We start from the raw sequence: 24,553 nt of genomic DNA, 5'->3' as shown, positions 1-24,553 counted from the left end.
AAAAGGTGGGGAGGTCAGGATTTGCCACAACAGTCCTGTTTTCCTTTTCCTGCAAATAAGAGTGACTGGAGGAAGGATGCAGGTGTCACACAGAAAATGTGCTGTCACACACTTCCTCTCTTCTCACCTGATATCTCACATTTAGCAGTGTCTGTGGAATAAAGGGTACTTAGTATTAATTGATTTTCAGGGACTCTGCCTTGATCTGACCTTGGGGAGGCTAAGTGCTGATTTCCAATGCTTCCTTTATTGCCTGGGTAGGGAGACGGGTGGGCAGAATAGATAAAACTCTTTTGGGTCTGAATTTTCCTGGGTCTCCTGCATTTTATTCATAAATAAAACATTATTGACATTTTCCCCTAAGAGTTACCCTATGTACCTTCTGATTTTGGTCTCAGTGTGTTGGGTCCCTGTGATGCAGGAACTACAAAGATGCTTATGCCCACTTCACAGAAAGGAAAAGGGAGGCTGGGGAGTTTGACAGAAACACACATGCTTGGGGGGCAGAGCTAGGGCTAGAGCCTCTGCTTCTCAACACCAACCAAATGCTGAAACCTCTTCCTCAGTCTGCAGTCTTTGCCCCTGCAGAGGCGGAGGTTTCCTCTCTCTGCTCCCCCAAATCACCCCTAGGAAAGCCTTGTGGTCCAGAGCAGCCCAGCAGCAGAGGGAGGGTTTCCAACTCTGAAGGACGCTCCTTGGCAAGTCCTGTTTCTGAAATGGTCTTTTTCTTTCTACCCACTCAGGAGGAAGAGTTTATCGATTGGTGGAGCAAATTCTTTGCCTCCATAGGGGAGAGGGAAAAGTGCGGCTCCTACTTGGAGAAGGATTTTGACACCCTGAAGGTAAGACCTCTCTTCATTCTGACGGTCGCTCTGTGTGTGTGTGTGTGTGTGTGTGTGTGTGTGTGCTGGGCAGTGGGAGACACAACAGAAAGAGAGCTCGTGCACTAGATCTGTTTGCATTTGCCTCCTCATTCGGTGTCTGAGGGTGATGAATGCTACTAGACCAGCTGGGTGAGAAAACCACCCACTGATTTACAGCCTGAAGCGAGTGTGGGCTGGGATAACCAAGACAGTATTCCCGGGAGAATGCTAAAGAATACAGAAGTGTTTAGAGGTGAGATGATCAGTGTTAACATGCCCCAGCTTCCCCGCCACCACCCAAAACAGGGTGGCCCCCCTGACTGATTTTCGAAATAGTCAACATTATTAACATTGCATGACACTGAAAATTGTTAAAGCTTGGAGATGGGTAGGCAGGGATTTGTTGTCCTATTCCATGTCTTTCAGTGTTATTTGAACTTTTCTATAATAGAAAATTTGTGTTAAAATAAAGAGCATCAGTTTGAGAATGTACTCCTGACCCCTAACTCCTACAATTGGGTCAGAAAATTACCTACAAATCTGAAAATATGGGAAACCCTGTTCCTGTGGAAAAAACCAGAAATGAGTCAGTCAAATTGTGGTATTTTGAGGAAATTATACAAATATAATTATGCTTTGAAGAAGTGGACTACTTTTAAAGAAGATAATCAGAGGTGACTCAGAAATTACTCCTTAAAGGAGTTGCATGATCTCCCTGCTAGGGTTGCCAGTCAAAATTCAGGATGCCCAGCCGCATTTGAATTTCAGATTAACAATGAATAGTTTTAAAATATCAACATGCTTCAAGTATTGCACGGGGCGTATTTATTTTAAAATTACTGGTTATGAAACAGGAAAAGTTCCCTTATCCCCCTCACAAGACGTGCAGTGGGGGTGTGGCTGGCTTCTTCGGTACCCTGCTGCTCAAACCTCTAGGGGAGCATGCAGATGGGCAGGTTGTGGGGCTCCCACCCCACAGCAGTGTCCAGGGGTGAATGTTTACAGCTGAGGCCCCAGTGGGCGTGTGTTACAGAGTGCTATTTCAGCTTAGCCATCTGTAGGTGGCTTGTGTTAGCTCAATTAGACCCTTGCCTTATCGTGAGGACAGAGGGCTTTCTGTATCCCAGGGTTTCTTGCCTTGGTGTACCGAAAGAATTGGATCACACGTGGGCTTGGAGATTGAGTGCAAGGTTTTATTGGGTGGAAGTAGCTCTCAGCAGACTGGGGAGCCAGAAGGGAGATGGAGTGGGAAGGTGGTTTTCCCCCCTGGAGTCGTGCTGCTCAGCGGCTTGGACTCTCCTCCCACCACCCGGACCAAACTCCGCGTTGTTCCGCCGGTCGATGGCCTGCCGCCCTGCTGGGGCCTGTTGGTGTGCTCCTACGCCAGTGGGTCCTTCTTGACACGCCAGTGGGTCCTTCTTGACACGCCAGTGGGTCCTTCTTGACATTCCATCGCTCCTGTGTTCCTCCGCTGGTGTGTTCCTCTCGATGTCCAGCAACTTGTGTTCCTGCCCGCCAGGGTCTCGGGGTTTTTATAGGCACAGAATGGGGGTGTGGCAGGCCAGTATGGTCTTGGGAAAGGCAACATTTGGGCAGGAAAACAGAAATGCCTGTCCTTCCTAGGTCTGTGGGCACAGGCCCAGAGGTGAAGCCCTTGCCCGGGACCCCATTGTCCCCTACCGAGCACTTCCCAGACCCTGTTCTGTATCAGTTATTTATTTCAAATTCAGATTTAACTGGGAATTGTGTATTTTCACTTACTAAATCTGGCAACACTACTTCTGGATTATAAATGGGGGAGACTGTACCCCGCAATTACCTCCCAGGCTTGGAGAAGAGAAAATGAGAGGTGGGCATAGGCTGTTAGACACATAGAAAAGGACCCAAGAGCCCTTTGAAAGGGACTGGATAAGAGAGAGTTGCTACCCTTGTCAGGGTAGCAGGTGGCCTGGGCTTTCAGGTGATTCTTTTGGCGCAGAGCCTCTGCTAGGCACTCTGGAGGGCAGTTTCACCAGGCGGCAAAAGTTGTCTCTGCTCAATGGGCCTGCCTGGTGAATTGTGCCTGGAGACCTGGCTGCTCAGAGATGAGGCACAGGCAGCAGCAGCCGCGATCCTCAGGCAGCAAGTTCTTTCTCGACTTGGTAGTTGGGTGTGTGAGGTTGGGCAAAGAGACAGAACTATTTGTGTACCAGGAAGAAGGTCTGACACATTAGGTCTGGCATGTGGTCCTGTGGCCTTGCCAAAAAGTCAGACAACCCAAGCAAGAATGAGGACTCCTGTCAGGGTGGCCCATGGCCCATGGCCCTGGCCCCTCACTGCTCCCTCAGGTGCGGATACCGAATTGGCACCCAGCCCTCCTGCTTGACCTCTTGGAGGAGGTTTCTGACAGCATCCAAGTGAAAATAGGCTGTCCAAAGCAAAATGCATTCAAACTATTTCTGGGGGAAAACTAGACCTGGAAGAAACGCTGGTTCATTAAGGATAAGTAAATGGAAGAAAACCACCATCACCAACATGGGTCTTTGAAAAATAGCCTGCCATTATGGAGAGAATGGAGCACACAGTGGGTACAGGAAAACAGATTTTAGAAATCACTAGCATGCGGGATGAAACAACTCCTAATCTACATAGAAAAATATAGGAACAAAAGATACAACAAGAAAGCATTAAAAACAGAAATCACAGAAAACACATAGTAGAGAAAGAACAAAACATCTTCATGTTCCTAATTAATAAAGATGGACTAAACTCCCCCATTAAGTGATAAGGGCTCTTAGGCTATATCAAAAGTCAAAATTCATTGTACTGTCTTTAAAAGACACATCTAAAACAATACAACTTAGAATGGCTAAAAAATAAATATTTTGGAAAACAATATTTTAGCAAACAAGGTAAGTGTAAACCAAAGGAAAACAGAATTTAAAGTAAAGAGCAAAGGAAGCAAAATAGAGTGTTTCATATAAATAAAAGGTGTACATTTCAATGAAAAGACTCTCAAATATTTATGCATAGAATAGTAAAGCTTAGAAATACTTAAAGCAAAAATGGATAAGAATATATAAACTAATATCTCACACAGATAAAAGCACAAAATGACAGAAATTAAAGTTGCAGTAGGGATTTCATTACACCATTTTCCTTAACTGATCAAGCAGACAACAAATAAATAAGAAGATAAAAGATCTGAATAACAAGGTAAATGTTTTCTAAGCTACATGAAGTTAAAATTATAGCTTTAAAATAGAGAATAAAAATAATAAAAAATGGAGAATACATTTTTTCCTGAGGCTCAGCGAATACTTATAAAATTTGATCACATATTAGTTTTGTAGTAAGTTACCAAAAGCAGAAATCTTACAAGACAGATTATAATGCAATAAAATGAGAAATTAATAACAAAAGTTTAAACAAAAAATTCAACCGCTTAGAAATTTAAAAAATATTTTATTGGGACTTTCAGTATGAACATGGCTGCATAAGTCAGCATTTTTCCCCTTTTCTCTTGGAAATCATTCAAACCCACAAAATCCATTTTCAGAAAAGTTGGAAACAAATAGAAGCCACAAACTTCAAAATATATGTAAGGGCTGCTCAAAGACAACTGAAATTGGTTAGAGGCCACTCAGCAGTAAATAAAGAGAAGATACATGCAGAATGTTGAAAGATCAGAGTGGAAGCAGATTTCAGAAAGCCCTAGCAAAAATATACTTTCTAATGGAAGAATGTTGATAATTATTTAGGACAGATAATGGTTACGTGGGGGTTTATTATCTTTTCTCTTTACTTTTGTGTGTGTGTGAAAATATTCATAGTAGTTTCAAAATACAGTTCCTGAAAGTGAGGTTTCACCATGAAATATAAATGTTATATCCTTTGTTTATAACCGTGAATATGGAAACTTTGGAGACAGGTTGAAGCTGATGACAGAAGCCTTTTAGACCTAGTTTGATTCAGAGAAGCAGAGGTGGAGCTACACAAACAAGAATTATATAAATGAGCCATATTTACAGGAAGCAGTCTGCCTTTGTGGTGGGAGCAAAGGAAGTAGCTGGACTAGGAAAATTCAACTCATTTAGTGAGAAATAATTTTGAAAACATGGTGTAACCTGAATTCAAAAATCCTGCAAAAAAGGAAAGAAAATCAAAATTAAAACTTATCAATAGAAGAGGACATATACCTACTTGAAAAATTTTGCCAAGGAGCAATTGATATGAAATGCTTTGCTGTGAACCTTTTTGAAACGGGCAGTCAGAATGCAAAGCAAAAATGAAAGAAGTCAAGGACTGATAAGATGAGTGATAAACTTTGAGCCAGCAGGACTCAGGAAAGAAAGAGATGAAAACGTGAAGTTGGAAGGAGCACAGGGCAGAATGGCCACATGGAAAACACAACCAAGGGCACAGAGGACAGAAACTATAAAAGTAAGCAAACGAAAATGAAAAAGTTATAAAGGAACAAAGAGAAAAATGACAGATATAGAAGTCAGGGAAAGGAGACCTAACATTTGCATAATTGGAGTCTCTGAGGAAGACAACCAAAATAGTAAAAAAAAAACCCCATAAACAAAAACCCTTATGGTTTGATAAAACCTTACTGAAATGAAAGAAATGAATACACATATTGAAAAAGTTCATGGTGTGTCAGGAAAAACTGACAAAAATTGGTCAATCTGAGACATATCCTAATATAATTATTGTACTTTAGAGATAAAGAAATAATTCTTTGGGTAGTCATACCTCCTCCTCACTCCTTGAAAAGAAAAAAGCAACATTAAGTCATTTAAAATAGGAACCAAATCAAGGTAGCTTCCATTTTCTCATTACAGCATTCAATATCCAAAGACAATAACATACTGATATAAGATCATCAAAGAAAGACAGGGTGACCTGAGGATTACATGTTCAGCCAAGCTCCCCTCCAAGCATAAAGGCTACAGATAACCACTTATACATATTCAGGAACTGGGGTAATATGGTTCTAATGAGCCTGTCTTAGAGGAACTCCTAGGGGGTGAACTTCAACTAACTGGGAAGTTATCTGGAGAAACCACAACAGAAGGACTGGTTGTAGTTAGAGGCTGCAGTGAGCTGTGATTGTACCACTGTACTCTAGCCTGGATAATAGAGCAAGACCTTGTCTCCAAAAAAAGAAAATAAAGAGTGAATAGGGTCATATTTTACCTTAGAACCAAAATGAAAACAAATGGAAGGGTTAAGGTAATAGGTAAGAATGTAAATATCATATATACTGAAAATGTAGAAATGATAAAACTGACAAAAATTAGGTGGAGAAGGACAAAAAAGTATGGAATACAGAGTAAGGACAATGATTGCCATATGATAAAATAAATACAGTGGACAGCTATTATTTGAAATTGGCAAGTCACATAATTGGCATAGAAGCAAGATAAAGCAAATAGTACAAAGGTAAATGTTAAGGAAGATATTGTTGTCTAAAATTGGGTGATAGGGAGAAGGAGGGAGATAAAATTGGATTACTTTATTATTGCTACAGTAGGGACCCCATAAATACTATGCCTAAAGACATAGAGGGCTAAGTATTATCAGAAGATATAAATGTATAATAACACTAGAACAGAAGCTGAGATCATTCCAGCTATCAGAAGAACTGTACACATGCACCACTCCCCTCCTTCCCACACAAAGAAAGTGGACCATCCGTCACTTACTAATTACAAAATGTAAATCAGATCTCATAGCAAAGTCTAACTCTCAAATTAAAAGACTGATAAAGTTTGAAAATAAGATTAAGAAAATGTGTGCCAGGCAAATGCAAATGAAATGACAGCAGAAGTCATAATCTTAATATTAGATGAGAGGATATTCAGGTTCCTAAAATTAAATGAGACAAAGGATGACACTTTATAATGCTAAATGGTATAATTCCAAGATATGACACTTATGAGAATATCTATATGCTAAATAATACAACGTCAATACTTACAAAACACAACTTACAGGAGATATGAGAAGCAATAGAAACACACTGTTTCTATTGGTGGGGGGAGATTTAATTCCCTTCTCTCAGTTCATGTCAGATCAAGGAGACGAAAATGTCAGAGGAGGCCAAGTGCGGTAGCTCAAGCCTGTAATCCCAGCACTTTGAGAGGCCGAAGCGGGTGGATCACTTGAGGTCAGGGGTTCGAGACCAACCTGGTCAACATAGCGAAACTCTGTCTCTACAGAAAATACAAAAATTAGTCAGGCGTGGTGGCGTGTTCCTGAAATCCCAGCTACTCAGGAGGCTGAGGCAGGAGAATCGCTTGAACCCGGGAGGTGGAGGTTGCAGTGAGCCAGGATGGTGCCACTGCATTCCAGCCTGGGTGACAGAGCAAGACCCCATCTCAAAAAAAAAAAAAAAAAAAAAAAAAAAAGAAGAAGAAGATGTAGAAGGCTTGGCATGATTAGTAACCTGATTTAACCCAGTAGCCTGAAAATAAAGACTACACATGTGGCACTTTTACTACAATTGACCATGTAAGAGGCCGTGAAGGAAACTTTAATACACTTCAGAAAGTGACAATACCGCAGACAACATTTTCTGATTGTAATGCAATAAAATAAGAAATTTGTAACAAGATCAAAAGCCCAAAAGGCCTCTTCTACCTGGAAAATTAAAGAATAAAAATCCCTCTGTTTTAACAATTCTTGGGTGAAGGAGAAAATATTAACAGAAATCACAGAACATCTAGGAAACAGTGATAAAACACTACATATTAGAACTTACTGGTTATAGTCAGAGCAGCATTTGGAGGAAATATGTGGCCTTAAGAAATTATGTTAATTACAAAAAAGAAAACTAAGTATCTAACTCTGGGATCAAATAATAAAGATAAAACTGTAATTATAGAATGCCAGGAAAATGAAAATGAAAATGTATCAAAACAAATGAGGCAATGCCAAGACATTAGTGAGCAGAGGCAATTTCATATGAGTAAATATTTTCATTATCTGGAAAAAGGGAGTAAATAAAACTTCAATTCAAGAAGTTAGAATAATGATAATGAAAAGCCCTTAAAACAGCAGGACAAAAGAGAAAAAGGAAAAGCAGAAAAAATTAGAAAAGAGAAAGTTGTAGAATTGAATTGAAAAAAATCAGACAATTGGCACTTTGATTGGAATGAATCAACTAAAATAGATAAATCTTCAGCTAGTCTACTCCAGAGAAGTGTAGAAAACCAAGCCAAAATCCGTAATGAAAACAGGGACATAGCAGAGATAATTGGGAGTTAGGAATTTTAGAAAAATTCTAAGTATATTTCTATGTTAATAGATTTGAAAATCTCCTTAAAATGAGATAATGTGAAGGAAAAGAGAAACAGAACTGTCTCAAGAAGCAGCAAAAAATATGAAAGAAACAGGAAAATTATCAAAGAATTACCTTCAAAGAGAGAGCTGGAGCCAGGGAATTATAAAGTGAATTTCCTAAATTTTCAAATGATTAATAATTCCTGTGCTATACATACTATTTCACAGCAGAGAAAATGTTAAAATGTAGAAAACCTCGATTTTTATAGAGCTAGAATTACCTTACCACCAAAATCTGGTAAAGTCCAGCCATATGTATAAGTATCATTTATGACATGAATATATATGAAAAATGTTAGAGAAATGATAGCAAATGAAATCTAACTAATATTAAAATAATGTCATGATAACTGAATTTTCTTCATTCCAGGAATATAAAAAGTTCAACATTAGGAAATCATGAACAGTATTAATCATATCAGTAGGTAACATTAACAAAGATTATTTCAGTTGGTGCTGAAAAGCATTCAGTAAAGTTTAATATCTATTGATGATTTATAAGATCAAGTAACATATTGGAAATAGGAGTTTCCTTAATGTTAAAAAGAACATCTCTCAAGCCAACAGCCAACATCCAACTTCATGACGTCAGAAGGTTTCTTTACTGTAGAAATTGAACTTGTATTTCTCACGAATCTTCCTAAGTGCATTTGTCTGGGGAGAGAGTCCATGGCTTAATGACTATAGATTATTGAAGCACTCTGTGACTCAATTTACGTTAAGGTACTGAGTGAACACTAGGGCTGTCCTTTCACAAAGTCAAGACAAGACTCACCATGATCGCATTCATGTTGTCACTCACATTGGTCCGCATCTTCTCACCATTTCAATGTCAACAAAAAGAAACAGGTCGTTCATTTTAGAAAGGAGAAGACAAAATTATCCCTGTGTCTGACTGAATTGCTTACCACCTGAAGAGAACCAACTGAAAAATTAGTAGGACCATCAGGAGAACCCAGTAAGATGGCAGCAACTATTCAGAAAATCTAGTGGAAGAAAAATTCACATTCGTAATACCGACAAAACAAGCTTCATGAGGAATAAACTCAACAATAAACACGTAGGCTCTGTATGAAGATGCCTATAAGTAGTAAAAGTCTTGTGTAAGTTGAGAATCAGATCATGTTCCTGTATTAAAATGTTAATACTATAAAGATATCAATTCCCCTACTGAAAATTAGTTTTAAGTTTAATGCAAGCCTAACAAAAATTCCAAAGAAACATTTTGTTGAGAATGGAACTTAATGTTTTAAAATTTCATCTGGAGGAACATCAGATAATGAAACAGGTTATGAAGGCACAGTGATTAAAACATGATATTGGTGAAAAAATGCACAGATATCAATAGAGCAGAGATCACAAACAAACGAAAGGAGGCGTGAGCATTTGGCGTATGACACAAGTCATGGGAAAGGGAGGAGTTTAAACAAATATGATGCTTAGATAATTGCCTAACCATTTAGCAAAAAATAAATTAAATTCTTGCCTCATGCTGGGTACCAAATTGAATTGAGTGTTGAATAATCTTGCTACGAAACATGGTAAGTATAATTTGAGAGGCAGACGCTTTAAAGAAAAAGATCTTTAGATGAGATGATCTGGAAATTTCTAGTGTGGCTAAAAAATTATAAATATAAACATGAGATAAACATAACCATAAATATGACATAAACACAAACATAAACATGCCATAAATAAAAATATCATGAATATAACATAAACATAACTGAAAGGCAAGTGACAGACTGGGACAAATATTTGATAGACTGAAGTTTAATATTCTTTATATACCGAGAAGTCTCTCAAATCACCACAGAACAGAAAACAAACACCAACAGATGGAAAATGTACAAATGACAAGGATGAGCAGAAGAAGTACAAATGACTGATAAACCCATGCAAGTTTCTCTATTATTATTATCTCTATTAAATAAATGCAATTTAAAATTCAGCATACTATCTTCCATCTATCAAATTAACAAAGTTAAAAAAGGGTGAAAGTGTACTCTGATGTTGAAAGGCTGGGAGTGTGGGCACACTTGAACACTGTAGTTAGGAATATATAAATCCATACAATTTTTCCAGAGAGCAATTTGTGCACATCAGAGGTCTTAAAATGTGCATACTCCTTGTCCAGGAATTCTTTTTCTAGGAGCTTATAATAAAGATGAATTTAAACAAGTGCACAAAACACTTGGATAGGAGTTTTTAAAACTCCTCTACCCTATAAGTTGTTTTAAAAAGTAATATTGATGGCTGGGTCTGGTGGCTCATGCCGGGAATCCCTGTACTTTGGGAGGCCGAGGTGGGAGGATTGCTTGAGGCCAGGAGTTGGAGACCAGCCTGGGCAACATAGGGAGACCCTGTCTCTGCAGAAAATAAAAATAATAATATTGAAAAACCGCAAAACTAAATGTTCATCATATCTTGTGATACGTTTATAAAATTGAATATCATATTGCCATTAGGAAGGAAGAGTATTATAGAAGTATATATTTTGACCTTGTAAAGATTTTCATGGTACATCATTAGGCTAAAAAACAAGTTACAGGCCAGGCACAGTGGCTCACACCTGTAATCCCAGCACTTTGGGAGGATGAAGTGGGAGGATTGCTTGAGTTCAGGAGTTTGAGACCAACTTGGGCCACATGGCCAGAACTCGTCTCTACAAAAATAAAATAAATTAAAAAAATAGAAAAATTAGCTCAGTGTGGTGGCATGCCTGTAATCCCAGCTACAGGAGGCTAATGGGGGAGGATTATTTGAGGAGGTTGAGGCTGCAGTGAGCCATGATTGCGCCACTGCATTCCACCTTGGGTGACAGAGTGAGACTTCTCCCCTCACTTGTGCCCCACATCCACAAAACAAGTTACAAGTTTGTATCTTGTGAGTCCGTAATTTTGGTTAAAAAATTATATATATAAAGAAAATATTCAAGAGGACATATACCAAATGCTTATCAAATAACTAGTTATTTTTGAGAATAAGAATTTAAGGCAATATTAATTTTTAAAAATATTTGCTTATATTTTTCTAAATTTTAATAATGAACCTATATCACTTGCATAATTAAATATTTATTAGAAAAGATAGAACGTGACCTTCAAGGAACAGACGGAATTTGAGCTGGGCCTAAATGAGAAATAATATTTAGAAAGATGATTTCAGATATGACCAATTTAGCATGTATATTAACCTGTTTAACGTTACTCTTTATTAGATGCATTTTATCAGCATAATAGAAAACAGCTTGCTGCTTTATTAAATCCTAAGCAATTCTGAAACACTGGTTCAACAAATAATAATCATTGGCTGTTTGAGAAGAGACAAGTAAATCAATTGAGCTAACAAGTTTAAAGTGATGCTCCAAAGATACACTCGGATTGATATTTGGTACCGTTGTCATTGGATATCCTGTATGTGAACATTTTTGCTTGAAATGCTGACCTGTTAATTTTCCAGACATCTGTCACAGTCTTCAAATAAAACGTCAGTCCATTCTTTGCTCATTCATAATCTTGTTCTTTTAAAAAATGTACTGCCCATGTCTCTGATGACTCTCAGGTTCTTAGAATATTTGATTAACCAGAAAACCCTATTCCCTAATGGAGCTGAACAAATATCTTCCCTTTTGCTCCCTTCCCCTGGAATTTTCTGTCCATCTCCTCCTCTGTTCCTTCCTGGCTCCCTCTGTGACCTCTCCACCTCTTCAACCCTGCCCTCTCCTTTGCCTTCATTCCTTTATTTTGTTTTTGGTCACCTTCCCTTCTTTTCTTCTCTCTTCCTTCTCTCTCTTTGTTCACTCTCATACTGTCATGTTTCCCCTCCTTCTCTTGTTTCCTCTTCCTTTGCTGTTCTACTTTCTTTCTGTCTCTTTTCCACTCTTCTAATCCCCATGCATGGCAGGTCTATGACACACAGCTGGAGAATGTGGAGGCCTTTGAGGGCCTGTCTGACTTTTGTAACACCTTCAAGCTGTACCGGGGCAAGACGCAGGAGGAGACAGAAGATCCATCTGTCATTGGCGAATTTAAGGTAAATCCTCAAGGACGTGTCCCTAACCCAGGTGGGCCTAAGACTATGGTGTTGGAACAATAAGTGAAGGGGAGGGGTCATACCTACAGTGGTGACCCTGGTGCTGATAATGGTGACCATGTGGGTAATGGAGGTGGTGATGGTGATGCCGTTGATGCAGAATCTGACTGTGGTGACGGGATGGTGTTGGGCTTGGTGACTTCAGTGGTGGTGACTCTGGTAGAGATGAGAGTGGTGGTCATGATGGTGATTATGTCGGTGACAATTGTATTTGTTTTTAGTCTGTTTTCATGCTGCTGATAAAGACACACCCAAGACTGGGAAGAAAAAGAGGTTTAATTGAGCTTAGAGTTCCACATGGCTGGCAAGGCCTCAGAATCATGGTGGGAGGTACAAGGCAGTTCTTATATGGCAGCAGCAAGAGAAAATGAGGAAGAAGCAAAAGCAGAATCCCCTGATAAACCCATCAGATCTTGTATTCACCATCACAAGAATAGTATGAGAAAGATTGGCCCCTATGATTCAATTACCTCCTCCTGGGTCCCTCCCATAACACATGGGATCTGGGAGATACAATTCCAGTTGAGGTTTGGGTGGGTACGCAGCCAAACCATATCATTCCACCCCTGGCCCCTCCAAATCTCATGTTCTCACATTTTAAAACCAATTATGCCTTCCTAAGAGTCCCCTAAAGTTAACTCATTTCAGCATTAACCCAAAAGTCCACAGTCCAAAGTCTCATCTGAGACAAGGCAAGTCCCTTCCACCTATGAGCCTGTAACATCAAAAGTAAGCTAGTTACTTCGTAGATGCAGTGGGCGTGAAGGTATTGGGTAAATACAGCCATTCCAAATGGGAGAAATTGGCCCAAACCAAAAGGTTACAGGGCCCATGCAAGTCCGAAATCCAGCGGGATAGTCAAATTTTAAAGCTCCAGAATGATCTTCTTTGACTCCAGGTCTCACATCTAGGTCATGCTGATGCAAAAGGTAAGTTCCCATGGTCTTGGGCAGCTCTGCCCCTGTGGCTTTGCAGGGTACAGCCTCCCTTCTGGCTACTTTCATGGGCTGTTGTTGAGTGTCTGAGGCTTTTCCAGGTTCATGGTACAAGCTGTTGGTGGATCTACCATTCTAGGGTCTGGAGGAATGTGGCCCTCTTCTCACAGCTCTATTAGGCAGTGCCCCAGATATGGGGCATCAGAGCCCCCACATTTCCCTTCTGCATTGTGCTAGCAGAGGTTCTCCAAAAGGGCCCCACCCCTGCAGCAAACTTTTGCCTGGGCATCCAGGTATTTCCATACATCTTCTGAAATCTGAGCGGAGGTTCCCAAACCTCAGTTCTTGACTTTCATGCACCCACAGGCTCAATACCATGTGGAAGCTGCCAACGTTTGGGGATTCCACCCTCTGAAGGCACAGCCCAAGCTGTACATTGGCCCCTTTCAGCAGCTGGGACACAGCACCAAGTCCCTAGGCTGCACATAGCATGGGGACCCTGGGCCCAGCCTACAAAACCACTTTTTCCTCCTGGGCCTCTGGGCCTGTGATGGGAGGGGCTGCTGTGAAGATCTCTGACATGGCCTGGAGACATTTTCCCCATGGTCTTGGGGATTAACATTAGGCTTCTTGCTACTTGTGCAAATTTCTGCAGCTGGCTTGAATTTCTTCTCAAAAAAATGGGTTTTTCTTTTCTGCTACATCATCAGGCTGCAAATTTTCTGAACGTTTATGCTCTGTTTTCCTTTTAAAACAGAATACTTTTTACAGCACCCAAGTCAACTTTTGAATGCTTTGCTGCTTAGAAATTTCTTCTGCCAAATACCCTAAATCATCTCTCTCCAGTTCAAAGTTCCACAAATTTCTAGGGCAGGGGCAAAATGCCACCAGTCTCTTTGCTAAAACATAACAAGAGTCACCTTTGCTCCAGTTCCCAACAAGTTCCCCATCCCTATCTGAGACCACCTCAGCCTGGATTTTATTGTCCATATTGCTAGCAGCATTTTGGGCAAAGCCATTCAACAAGTCTCTAGGAAGTTACATAGTTTCCTACATTTTCCCATCTTCTTCTGAGCCCTCTAAACTATTCCAACCTCTGCCTGTTAGCCAGTTCCAAAGTCGCTTCCACATTTTTGGGTATCTTTTCAGCAACACCCCACTCCTGGTACCAATTTACTATATTAGTCTGTTTTCGCACTGCTGATAAAGACATACCCAAGACTGGGAAGAAAAAGAGGTTTAATTGAACTTACAGTTAATTAAAGTTCCACATGGCTGGCAAGGCCTCAGATTCATGGCAGGAGGTGAAAGGCCGTTCTTACATGGTGGTGGCAAGAGAAAATGAGGAGGAAGCAAAAGCGGAAACACTTGATAAACCCATCAGATCTCATGAGACTTATTTAGTATCACAAGAATAGCATGGGAAAGACTGGCCCCATGATTCAATTCCCTCCTTCTGGGTCCCTCCCACAACATGTGGGAATTCTGGGATATACAATTCAAGTTGAGATTCGGGCAGGGACACAGCCAAACCATATCAACAATGATGACAAAAATGAAAATTCACCCTTTCTTCTTTTCAGGGCCTCTTCAAAATTTATCCCCTCCCAGAAGACCCAGCCATCCCCATGCCCCCAAGACAGTTCCACCAGCTGGCCGCGCAGGGACCCCAGGAGTGCTTGGTCCGTATCTACATTGTCCGAGCATTTGGCCTGCAGCCCAAGGACCCCAATGGGAAGGTAACTTTCCTAGAGCCCTCACTTCCCCCAGAGTAGCAGGCTCAGGTAAAAGTGGCCTATAGATCCTGGACACAAACTCTGTGTTAGGGAGTTCATAGTAGGTTGGGAAACAGACAAACACACAAAACCGAGAGGTGGCTGGATGGAGTTGTGTTAAGGACCAAGTGCTCTAGAAGGTCAGGGAAGGCCAATGTCAGTACAGAACTTTGGGAAAGTGGGGAAGGCTTCCTGGAAGGAATAGGACTCTTAGGATAGATGAAATTTTGATAGGCCAGGAGGGAGAAGAAAATAGTGTTTTAAGAGGGGCCAAAAGCATAGGCAAAGGTTTGAAAGAAAATTGCTTAATGTGTGTCTAGAACAAGAATAGAGCATAAAGATAAGTAAGACTGAAGGTATAGGTTGAGACTTTCAATGGTGAATGGGGAGGAGTGATGGGGGAGAGGAACAGGCTTAGTGACTGCTCTGCCTAGTTATGGCAGAGCCCCAGGCAAAAGGGAATGCTGGTAACACTCACCCTGTCTTTATTTAAAATTTTGATATTTTGTTCATCACATACTATTGACATTGATTTTTATTTTTAAAATATTTCATTAAAATACTGTTTATCTTGATAACTATTTTGGATCCTCCTTACATTTTGTGCCCAAGGTAAGTGCCTGAGCTGTCTCCCCCTAGTCATTGCTTGAGATGGAGAGGGGATATTTGAAGGAGGAAAGGAGTCTGGAGTTATGGGGAGATGGCAGGGGTGGGAGGCAGAGTAATGTTGGGAAAAGAAAGAAAGAGGAAAGAAGAGAGGCAGGGGTGGGGCCTGATTTGCCTTTACAGGCATGAGGCTAGTGTCCCCTGTTGTCTCCTGAGGCAGGTTTAGGCCAAGCCTGTGTCCTTCAGGTGGTGGGCGGAGGCTTGTTGTCCCACCGTGTAGCCCCACCTTTCAAGGGGCAGAATGGAGCAGTTCTCAGCGTAGGCACCACTGATGGCCTCCAACGTGTGGTCATGGCTGGTGGGTTGGTTTATATGCTTGAAGCCTTCTTGATGCCAGACTAACCTTGGGTAATCTGCAGCCCCAGCTGCTGGGCCACTGGCTGAGGGGTGCTGCTGCTTCCAGGAAGCATGGGGGGAGACCTCCCTGGGCTAGCCTAGGCTGACATAGGCTAACTGCCCCTCTCCCTTTCCACATACTTAAACAGAGGTCACAGAGAGCTCTCTTGTCATGTGTGTAATGCATGCAGACTGTTGTGTTTCTGATAAGGGCCCGGCCTCTCCCAATGGAGCAGTAGATTGGGAGTGTGAAGGACTCAGGTGCCCCATTCCCACGGCTGGAGCCAAGGCCAGAAGCCCATATCAGGGGCCAAGTGGAGTGGTGTGGTATGTGGGAGGGGGCCCTGTCCTGGCAGGACACAGCCCATATCTCGACTTCCTGATGGCTGCTCCCTCATCCCATCCAGAGGCAAGGCACTCATGAAGCCCCAAAGAAAGGTTGGGGAAATGATTTCACAGAAGTGTTTTGTCTCCTCCTCCAGTGTGATCCTTACATCAAGATCTCCATAGGGAAGAAATCAGTGAGTGACCAGGATAACTACATCCCCTGCACGTTGGAGCCTGTGTTTGGAAAGTAAATTGGGGCATCTTGGGTCTTGGGGTGGAGGAGTAAGACAGGATAACCCACAGTCTAGTAGGGGAGATATGACTGGCACTGTGAAGTCCCTATCTCCTGGAGCAAAACTGTATTCCTTAAATCTTTCATGTCTGTGGGGGCACAGCATCAGCTAGCCCTTCTTTAGCTGCTAAAGACTTGATCCCAGCAGAAGCTCCTAGTTAAACACTAAACAATTACCTCGAAGATCAGAAATCTACATGGCTTGAGCTCAGGAGTTTGAGACCAAGCCGGCTCTGTGGCGCAATGGATAGCGCATTGGACTTCTAGCTTGAGCTTAGTGTGGCCATTCAAAGGAGTTTGAGACCAGTCTGGGCAACATAGCAAGGCCCCATCTCTACAAAAAATAAAAAACTTATCCAGGCATGGTAGTGCATGCCTGTGGTTCCAGATACTTCGGAGGCTGAGGTGGGAGGATCCCTTGAGCCTGTGAGTTTGAACTTACAGTGATCTGTGATCAAACTACTGCACTCCAGCCTGGGTGACAGAGCAAAACCCTGTCTCAAAAAAAAAAAAAGGAGAAATCTGTATGTAAACTCAGAAGATGCATTTGCTAATTCTTTTTTTTTTTTTTAAAGATAAGCTTATGCTTTGGAATAATTTTAGATTTACTAAACAGTTACAGAAATAGTGCATAATTTCTACATACCCCTTACTCAATTTCCCCCACTGGTAACATCTTACCTAACCATGGGACATTTATCAAAATGAAGAAATCATCATTGGTGCATTACGATTAACCAAACTCTAGACTGTTTCAAAAGATATAGTTAGTTTTCCTACCAATATCCTTTTACTAATGTCTCAGGACCCATCTGTTATACAACATTGCATTTAGTAATTAATTCTCTGTAAGTGTCCCACATGTATCTGTAGCAAGAGCTAGGGAAGAATGTAGACCCAAGATAGTAAAATGATTCCTGAAATCTAACAACAAGGAAAGGAAAAATCAATTCCCATTGCATGGGAGTATTTCCTAGGCATCCTGAATTGCTGTTTGGATGTGAGCTTGTTTAGGCCAGAGAGGGGAGGATGCGGAGGGAGGGTGGCAGCTTTTTCTCTTGCACCTGCAGGAGAAGACACCTACTGTTCTGATGTCATCAAGTCACATATGGTACTTACAAACTGGGGTCTGTTGAGTTAGTTGTGGTCACTCACCCTGCAGTGAGGACCCAGTCTCCTTGGGGAAATGCAGCTTTTGAAGTTGAATCAGCCCTGGCCAGTGATGAGCCTCCACCAAGAGGGGATTGGAGGGAAGTGGTAGGTGGGAGAGAGGAACTCTGTATAAGTTCCAGGAGCTGACGAGCTCCAGGGGCTGGCGCCAGGCCTCAGGCTAATGCTCATGGGGCAGTGGGCAGGGCCTGTTCCACAGTGGGTAGGGGCATGTCAGGGTTCAGGGGAGATAGGGGAGCCAGTGCAGGAACACACCCCTCCCATGCCTGTTTTCCCATCTCCCACCAATCCTGGGCAAGCTGGTCTGCCTGGTGCTTCAAGCCTCCTTCAGATCACAACGGAAACCCTTCCATTCTATAACCCATGTGTCAGACAAACACAACGCATGAGGTGGAATCAAAGCACAACTTGGTTTTTGTCAGCATGTATTCCATGGCGTTACCTTCTCCTTTCCCCTGTGGCAACTGACAGGCAGGTGACTTTTCTGCTCACACTGAGCCCAGCCACTTTAACTCACGAACCCACAGTCTCAGGCCATAACCCACTGCCCATTTGTATGGAATCCCGAGCTCCCTGATGGCTCTAGGGAGTGTGTCCCCACTTTGGGTGCAGCTGTGTGTGTGTGTGTGTGTTATGTGTATGTGTGTGCGTGTGCATGTGTGTATGGATGTATGTTTGTGTGTATATGTGCGCATATGTGCACATGTGTGTATTTGTGTGTGTCTGTGTGTGTCTGTGTCCGTGTGTCTGTGTGTGTGGTGTGTGTATATATGTGTGCATGTGTATATGTGTGTAGGTGTGTGTATGTGTGTGGAGGTGTGTCTGTGCCTGTGTCTGGCATGTATTGTGTGTGTGTATGTGTATGTGTCTCTGTGTCCATGTGTCCGTGTATGTGTGTGGTGTGTGTATATGTATACGTGTGTGTATGTGTATTTGTGTGTATATGTGTGCGTGTATGTGCATGTGTATTTGTGTGTATGTGTGTGTCCGTGTGTGTATGTGTGTGGTGCGTATATGTGCATTTGTATATGTGTGTAGGTGTGTATATGTGTGTGTTTGTGTCCGTGAATGTGTGTATGTGTATGTGTGTGTGTGTGTGTGTATGTGTGTATGTGTATATTTGTGGTGTATATGTGTGCACGTATGTGCATGTGTGTATTTGTGTGTGTCTGTGTCCATGTGTCTGCATATGTGTGTGGAGTGTGTATGTGTGTGTGTGTGTGTGTGTGTGTATGTGTGTGTGGTGTAGGGAAGGACGGGCCCTGCCTTCCTCCTTTCCCTGTCCAGTGTTTCTCCCTTCCTGCTCTGGCTGGCCTCTGAGGTTCTGACTCCTGCAGTGTCTGGGCGAGGGAGAGGGCCCTTCTCATGTGCCCACCACTGCTGTCTTCCGGATACTCTCTGAACCACAGATGTTGAAAGCCGACTTATTTTCCTGTGCGTGCTTTCCAGAGGTTCCCCAGAGAGCCCCCCGTGAGCCCTCCCACTGCACTTTCTGGGATATGGCAGACGCTGCGTCCCTTTAGCTGCTGTCCCCGGCCTCTGGTTCTCAGATGGTCCACTCCACAATCTCTCGCTGCTCCAAACCTTTGGGGGTCCACAGGGCAGGATTCAGAGCAGTTCCAGTCTGGCCTCATAGTGGCCTCTTCTCCTCCCAGGAAATCCTTGCGTTCCTTGCCCAGGCATGGGCCAGAGTGCACCTCCTCCCAAATGTGGCCCTTGCCCTCCTCCATGCCACAAGTTGCTTACGTTCCCCTGAGCATGCACCAGGTGCCAGGCTTGTGTCTCCAACCTGCAGGGAGCTCATTTTAGGGGGAGAAGAGAGAATACCTCTGTCTTTGATGCCCATGGTAGGTGGGGGTCTCAGATACAGGAAGAGCTCCCGCCAAAGAAATCTTTTCACCAATTCTCCCTCATCCCATCCCAGAAGTGGGTGTGAAGAGTCCAAAAAGCAGGTCCCAGGCCATGTCATCGGTAAATTCCAAAGCTCTGGCCCCTGGCTCTGGAGTTTCACATCTCTTGCATCTCTTGTTTCCTGGTGTCATGGTCAAAGCTTCAGTTTTAATGTGCATTTCCAATTCATTATTTTGGTCTGTGGTCCATCAGGCAGGCACCTGCCTTATGCCCAGCACAGTTTATTTGGGAAAGTCGTGTCCCCCCTCTCCCTACACACACACTCAGACAGGCCCAGTATAGCAGTGCTGTGGGTAGTTGTGCCTGTAAGAGCTATAGGGGGCCCAAGGAAGGAAGACTCCCTGGGGTAGTTTCGAGCTCTTGACCTGCCCTGCCTCTCCCTTGGGTGCCCCATGTTGGGTGACATTGGGAATCTGCCTCTCCTGCAGGATGTTTGAGCTGACCTGCACTCTGCCTCTGGAGAAGGACCTGAAGGTCACCCTCTACGACTATGACCTCCTCTCCAAGGATGAAAAGATTGGTGAGACGGTCATCGACCTGGAGAACAGGCTGCTATCCAAGTTTGCGGCTCGCTGTGGACTCCCACAGACCTACTGTGTGTACGTGGATGGGGGCTGGCTGCTTCTCTGACAACACAGCACCCCTGTCTACTGAGCACTTACTGTGTGCCAGCCCTGGGCTCAGCACTTCCTAGGCATCCTCTCATTGAGTCCAATAGGAGTCCCACCCATCCCCACTCCACAGATAAAGAAACTGAGGCCCAGAGATGTTATTGCTTCTAAATGGTGGTGGAATTAGGATTTGAACCAAGAACCTGGCTCATCACATTGTTATAATCCAGTTATCTGTAATGCACACAGAAGGCCTAGAGAGGGCTAGGCACCTGGAAAGGAAGAGACGGAAGGAAGGCAGGAAAGAAGCAGAGGAGACAGATGGGAGGACATGTGTGCTGCAGCTGGGCCCAAAGGGGAATTTTGTGATGGTTTATGTCAGGGGAACACATGTGAGGACAGCACCCCTCTTCCCGCCGTCTCGAGTCTTGTCTGGGTCTGATCCTCTAACTGGAAATGGAAAATATTTAAGTTGCAATTCCATACTTAAACGAGTCCTTTTCTCTCTGAGTCTCCATTTCTCCATCTGTAAAATGGGATACCCCGTCATGGTGAGCGATCAGATGGAACACTCACTGTAAAAGCAAGGGCTGGGCAATGCTGTGCATGGAGGTACACTGGTCCCTGCATGCCCCTCTGCCCTCATGAGTGTCCTTGAAGCATCTCATCTAAGTCTTGTGCTTGGTCCTCAGCTCTGGACCGAACCAGTGGCGGGACCAGCTCCGCCCCTCCCAGCTCCTCCACCTCTTCTGCCAGCAGCGCAGAGTCAAGGCGCCTGTGTACCAGACAGACCGTGTGATGTTTCAGGATAAAGAATACTCCATTGAAGAAATAGGTGAGCTGCCACATGACCCCAAACTATGGTGCGTTCTCGCTGTATCCCTTCCTCTCTCATCAGACCCTCTGCTACCATAAAGGACCCAAGCGGACATAACCCATATCAGCAGACTATGGGCATGGGTCTCTCCAGGGCAGCACAGATGGGCTCCACTTGCACTTGGTCCTTTGAGCACCAGTACTGACCTGTGATGCCGCTGTGAAAAGTAGAGGTCAGGGCACGGTCAGGGTCAGAGTGCAGTCCAAGGCCCGGTTGGGGCCCATCTGAGGGCAAGCTCAGAGGTGAGTCTGAAGCCAGTGTCAGGGTCAGAGTTAGGCTCAGTCTCTTTCTGGCATTGGCTGGTCTGACTCTGGTTGGAGTCTGGGGTACAGTCCACTTCTCAGAAACGGTTTTCTACTTGAATTGCACCAGCCTGGCAGCTTGACCCTGATGGTACCTTCCAAGCTCCCCACTCACAGCCCATGCAGCTAAAGGATCACAAGGCAGGCAGGCCTGGTAGTGCCCCCACCCTGCCCTGGGTCGTGCCCAGCACTGCTGGCTGAGAATCCCGCCACATGCTCTCCGTGTGTCTGAGATGCCCGCAGGCCTGCATCACCCACTCAGAGCAGCGCAGACTCCCCAGAGGTGTTTACAGGCCCAGCTGGCCCCTCGCCTCCTGGTTGCTTCAGAGATGTTTGATGTCAGAGCTGGTGCCAAGGTTATAAAAGGGAAAGGATGGCTTTGATGCCCCCATCCCCCACCCCCTCCTCCTCCTCATTCTGTTTTCCTGACTCTCCCAGGTCATGGCTGAGCCAGGCTCGGCCATAAGGCACCCCCCTGCCCCGCCCCCCTTAATTCCCTTTTCCCATAGAATGTGCATCTGTTTTTGGAGGAGTCTCATTTCCTTCTACTAGTCTGTGAGCAACTTTAGCACAGGGCCGTGGCTCATGGTCATAAAGTCATAGGAAACAAAAGCCAGAAAGCTAGAGATGGTGAAGTCCAACATCTGCCTGCTTTTACAGATGAGGCTGTTAAGACCGAGAGTGATGAACGACCTGCCCAGTGTCACCCAACCAACTAGGAGCACAGCCAGGTTCCTGGCCCTGTGTGCCTTCTGGGGTGCATGCCTCTTTCTTTGAGGCCCCTACTGAAATGTGCAGGGCAAGTCTGATGGGTGAACACATGTGTGTGTGCATATGGGTGTGCACGGGCACGCCTGGATACATGTATAGATGCGTGTGCCCACCATCAGCTCCCCAAGCCAAGGCCTTTGACATAGTGGGCTCCAAGTTCATGTTGTTGGATGCTCGGCCAGGCTTCTCAGGGTCAGGAATACCGCATGTCTTCTCCCCACCTGTAGCACCAGTTTTTGATCCATCCCCTAGCAGGGAGGAGATGTACCTGGGAAACACCTGGGGGCAGGAAGGGGTGTTCATGCCTAGTCACGCACGTTTCCTAAGTGAGCCTGTGATCTCAGCTGCCCTGCTGCTAGTCGTGTGGCTTCTCTGTGCCTCAAATTTCTCATCTATAAAATGGGGATAATAACAGCACTCAGCCTCTAGGATCTTCGTGAAGAATAAAATTGTTAATAGCTTGAAGAATAGTGCCTGGCACGTGGTTCCTGCTCTAGAAGTGTTTGCTGTTATTGCTATTATTTTAGCTACTGTTCCTAATAGAACAACTTACATGAGTGGGAGCATAAAACTAACAGAACCAAGATGCCAGATCTAGGGGTAAAGGTTGATGAGGCTTAGAGTTGGGAGCAGTCAGGGAGGGCTTCCTGGAAGAAGTGGGCTTTGGAGACAGAAGGATTTGTATGGTGGAAAATAGGAAGAAAAACTTTATAGAACAGGCTTGGTAGAAATGATGGCAATGGGGAATCTGGATTTTAAGCCTAGAGCTCGTGGACAGCAAGATTTCCCCTATGAAAAGTGAGACATGAGGACCAGAACAAGTGCATCTGGGCTGGGGGTGAGGCTGCGGGGGTTAGGGGCTTCTTATGACTCTCAGGCAGCCCTGCTCAGCCTGCTCACTGGGCAGCCCCATCATCTCTCACTTCCCCAGCTCCTGCAACATTTTTTTGTCTTCTCTCTGGGGCAGAGGCTGGCAGGATCCCAAACCCACACCTCGGCCCCATGGAGGAGCGTCTGGCTCTGCACGTGCTTCAGCAGCAGGGCCTGGTCCCGGAGCACGTGGAGTCACGGCCCCTCTACAGCCCCCTGCAGCCAGACATCGAGCAGGTAGGACTTGACCCTTGGGCCCTAGAGTCCTTGAACTCCAGATAACCCCAACCCCAGGGACAACGTGGATATCCCAGAGGAGCCAGTGGGTCCCTTGAGATTTGGTCAACCCCTGCTTGACCTATTTCTTCACAGTCCGAGTGTGGCCGTGGTTGGCCTTGGAGGGGATCTTTAGGGTCTGGCTTCCCCTGGCTGCCTCCATCCCTCAGGGCTTGTGAAACGAGTCTGAGCTTCCCCCTTCACCCCTGTAGGCCTGGCCTCTGACCTCTCCTTGTCATCCTGAAGCCTCTCTGTTTCAGTCTGACTTCAGGATGCCCCCATCCAACCACTATCTGTCAGTGACTCAGTCTCAGATGCCTGGCGCTGTGCTGGGCTGCTGTGGGGTATGCAGCCAGGGTGGCCCTGGTATCCTATGACCAAATGACAAAGCCACCCACAGAGAGCAGTCCTCAGTGGGAGGGGAATCCTCCCACGCTGAAGGGCGAGGACCACAGAGACAGCAGCCTTGGGATGGTGACAGGGAGGGCTTCCTGGAAGAGGTGAGCTCAGAGCTGGGTTTTGGAAGAGGAGAAGGGGAGACAAGGTTATAGGCAAAGAGAAAGGCCAAAGTGAGCCATGAGGTTGCCTTTGTGAATGCCAGAGGTCATACCTCTGTTGGTTGGAGCTGAGCTCTCTCTCCAGCTAGGTGGTTTGCCTAGCGGCCTCCCCAAAGTGGCACAATGGGTGTGGAAACTTTGGCTCTTTCATCTTCTAGTTCTGTGACCCTGCAGAAGTGACTTAATCGAGTTACTTCAATCCCTGCTCCTTCTGCTCTAAGATGAGAAGAATTCACACCTCGCTTGCATAGAGGGAGGAGAGGATGAGGGGTGGGCAGGGAGAGCAGTGTCCTGCCATGGAAGCCTTCTGAGCCCTCCATAACTGAACGGTGCCCTCTGACATGCCACGACTGTGCACATGCCATTCCCCTGGCTGCCAAGACTCAGCTCAGCCACCACCATCTCTGAGAAGCCCGTCCTGACCCTTGACCCCCAGGCACAGGCCCAAGTCAGAGGCCTGTGGGGCAGTGGTCACCTCTGCAGTTGACCCTGTAGTCCCCTGTTTAGGGCAGTGAGGTTTTCTCTGGAAGGGGCTGGGTTTCTCTGTTCTGTGTCCCCAGAGTCTGGCCCAGAGCAGGTGCTTGGTAACA

General features: G+C 44.5%; 1 protein-coding gene across 14 annotated transcripts in view; it reads left to right on the top strand.

Annotated features, from left to right (window-relative positions):
- DYSF (dysferlin) overlaps window positions 1–24,553 on the top strand; it is a 234,033-nt gene that overhangs the window by 191,319 nt on the left and 18,161 nt on the right. For all 14 annotated transcript variants that reach the window (XM_011945196.1, XM_011945191.1, XM_011945193.1 and 11 more), the window contains 7 exons: window positions 744–842; window positions 12,099–12,227; window positions 14,806–14,961; window positions 16,482–16,573; window positions 20,128–20,298; window positions 21,003–21,145; window positions 23,228–23,367. In XM_011945196.1, the coding sequence (XP_011800586.1) occupies window positions 744–842; window positions 12,099–12,227; window positions 14,806–14,961; window positions 16,482–16,573; window positions 20,128–20,298; window positions 21,003–21,145; window positions 23,228–23,367 (930 nt within the window). The remainder of the gene's footprint in view (window positions 1–743; window positions 843–12,098; window positions 12,228–14,805; window positions 14,962–16,481; window positions 16,574–20,127; window positions 20,299–21,002; window positions 21,146–23,227; window positions 23,368–24,553) is intronic.

The sequence above is a fragment of the Colobus angolensis genome, unplaced genomic scaffold (assembly GCF_000951035.1).
Source record: "Colobus angolensis palliatus isolate OR3802 unplaced genomic scaffold, Cang.pa_1.0 Scaffold24, whole genome shotgun sequence".
In the NCBI taxonomy this organism is placed as follows: domain Eukaryota; kingdom Metazoa; phylum Chordata; class Mammalia; order Primates; family Cercopithecidae; genus Colobus; species Colobus angolensis.
Note: the sequence above shows the minus strand (reverse complement) of the source record. Positions and strands in the feature narration are given on the sequence as shown.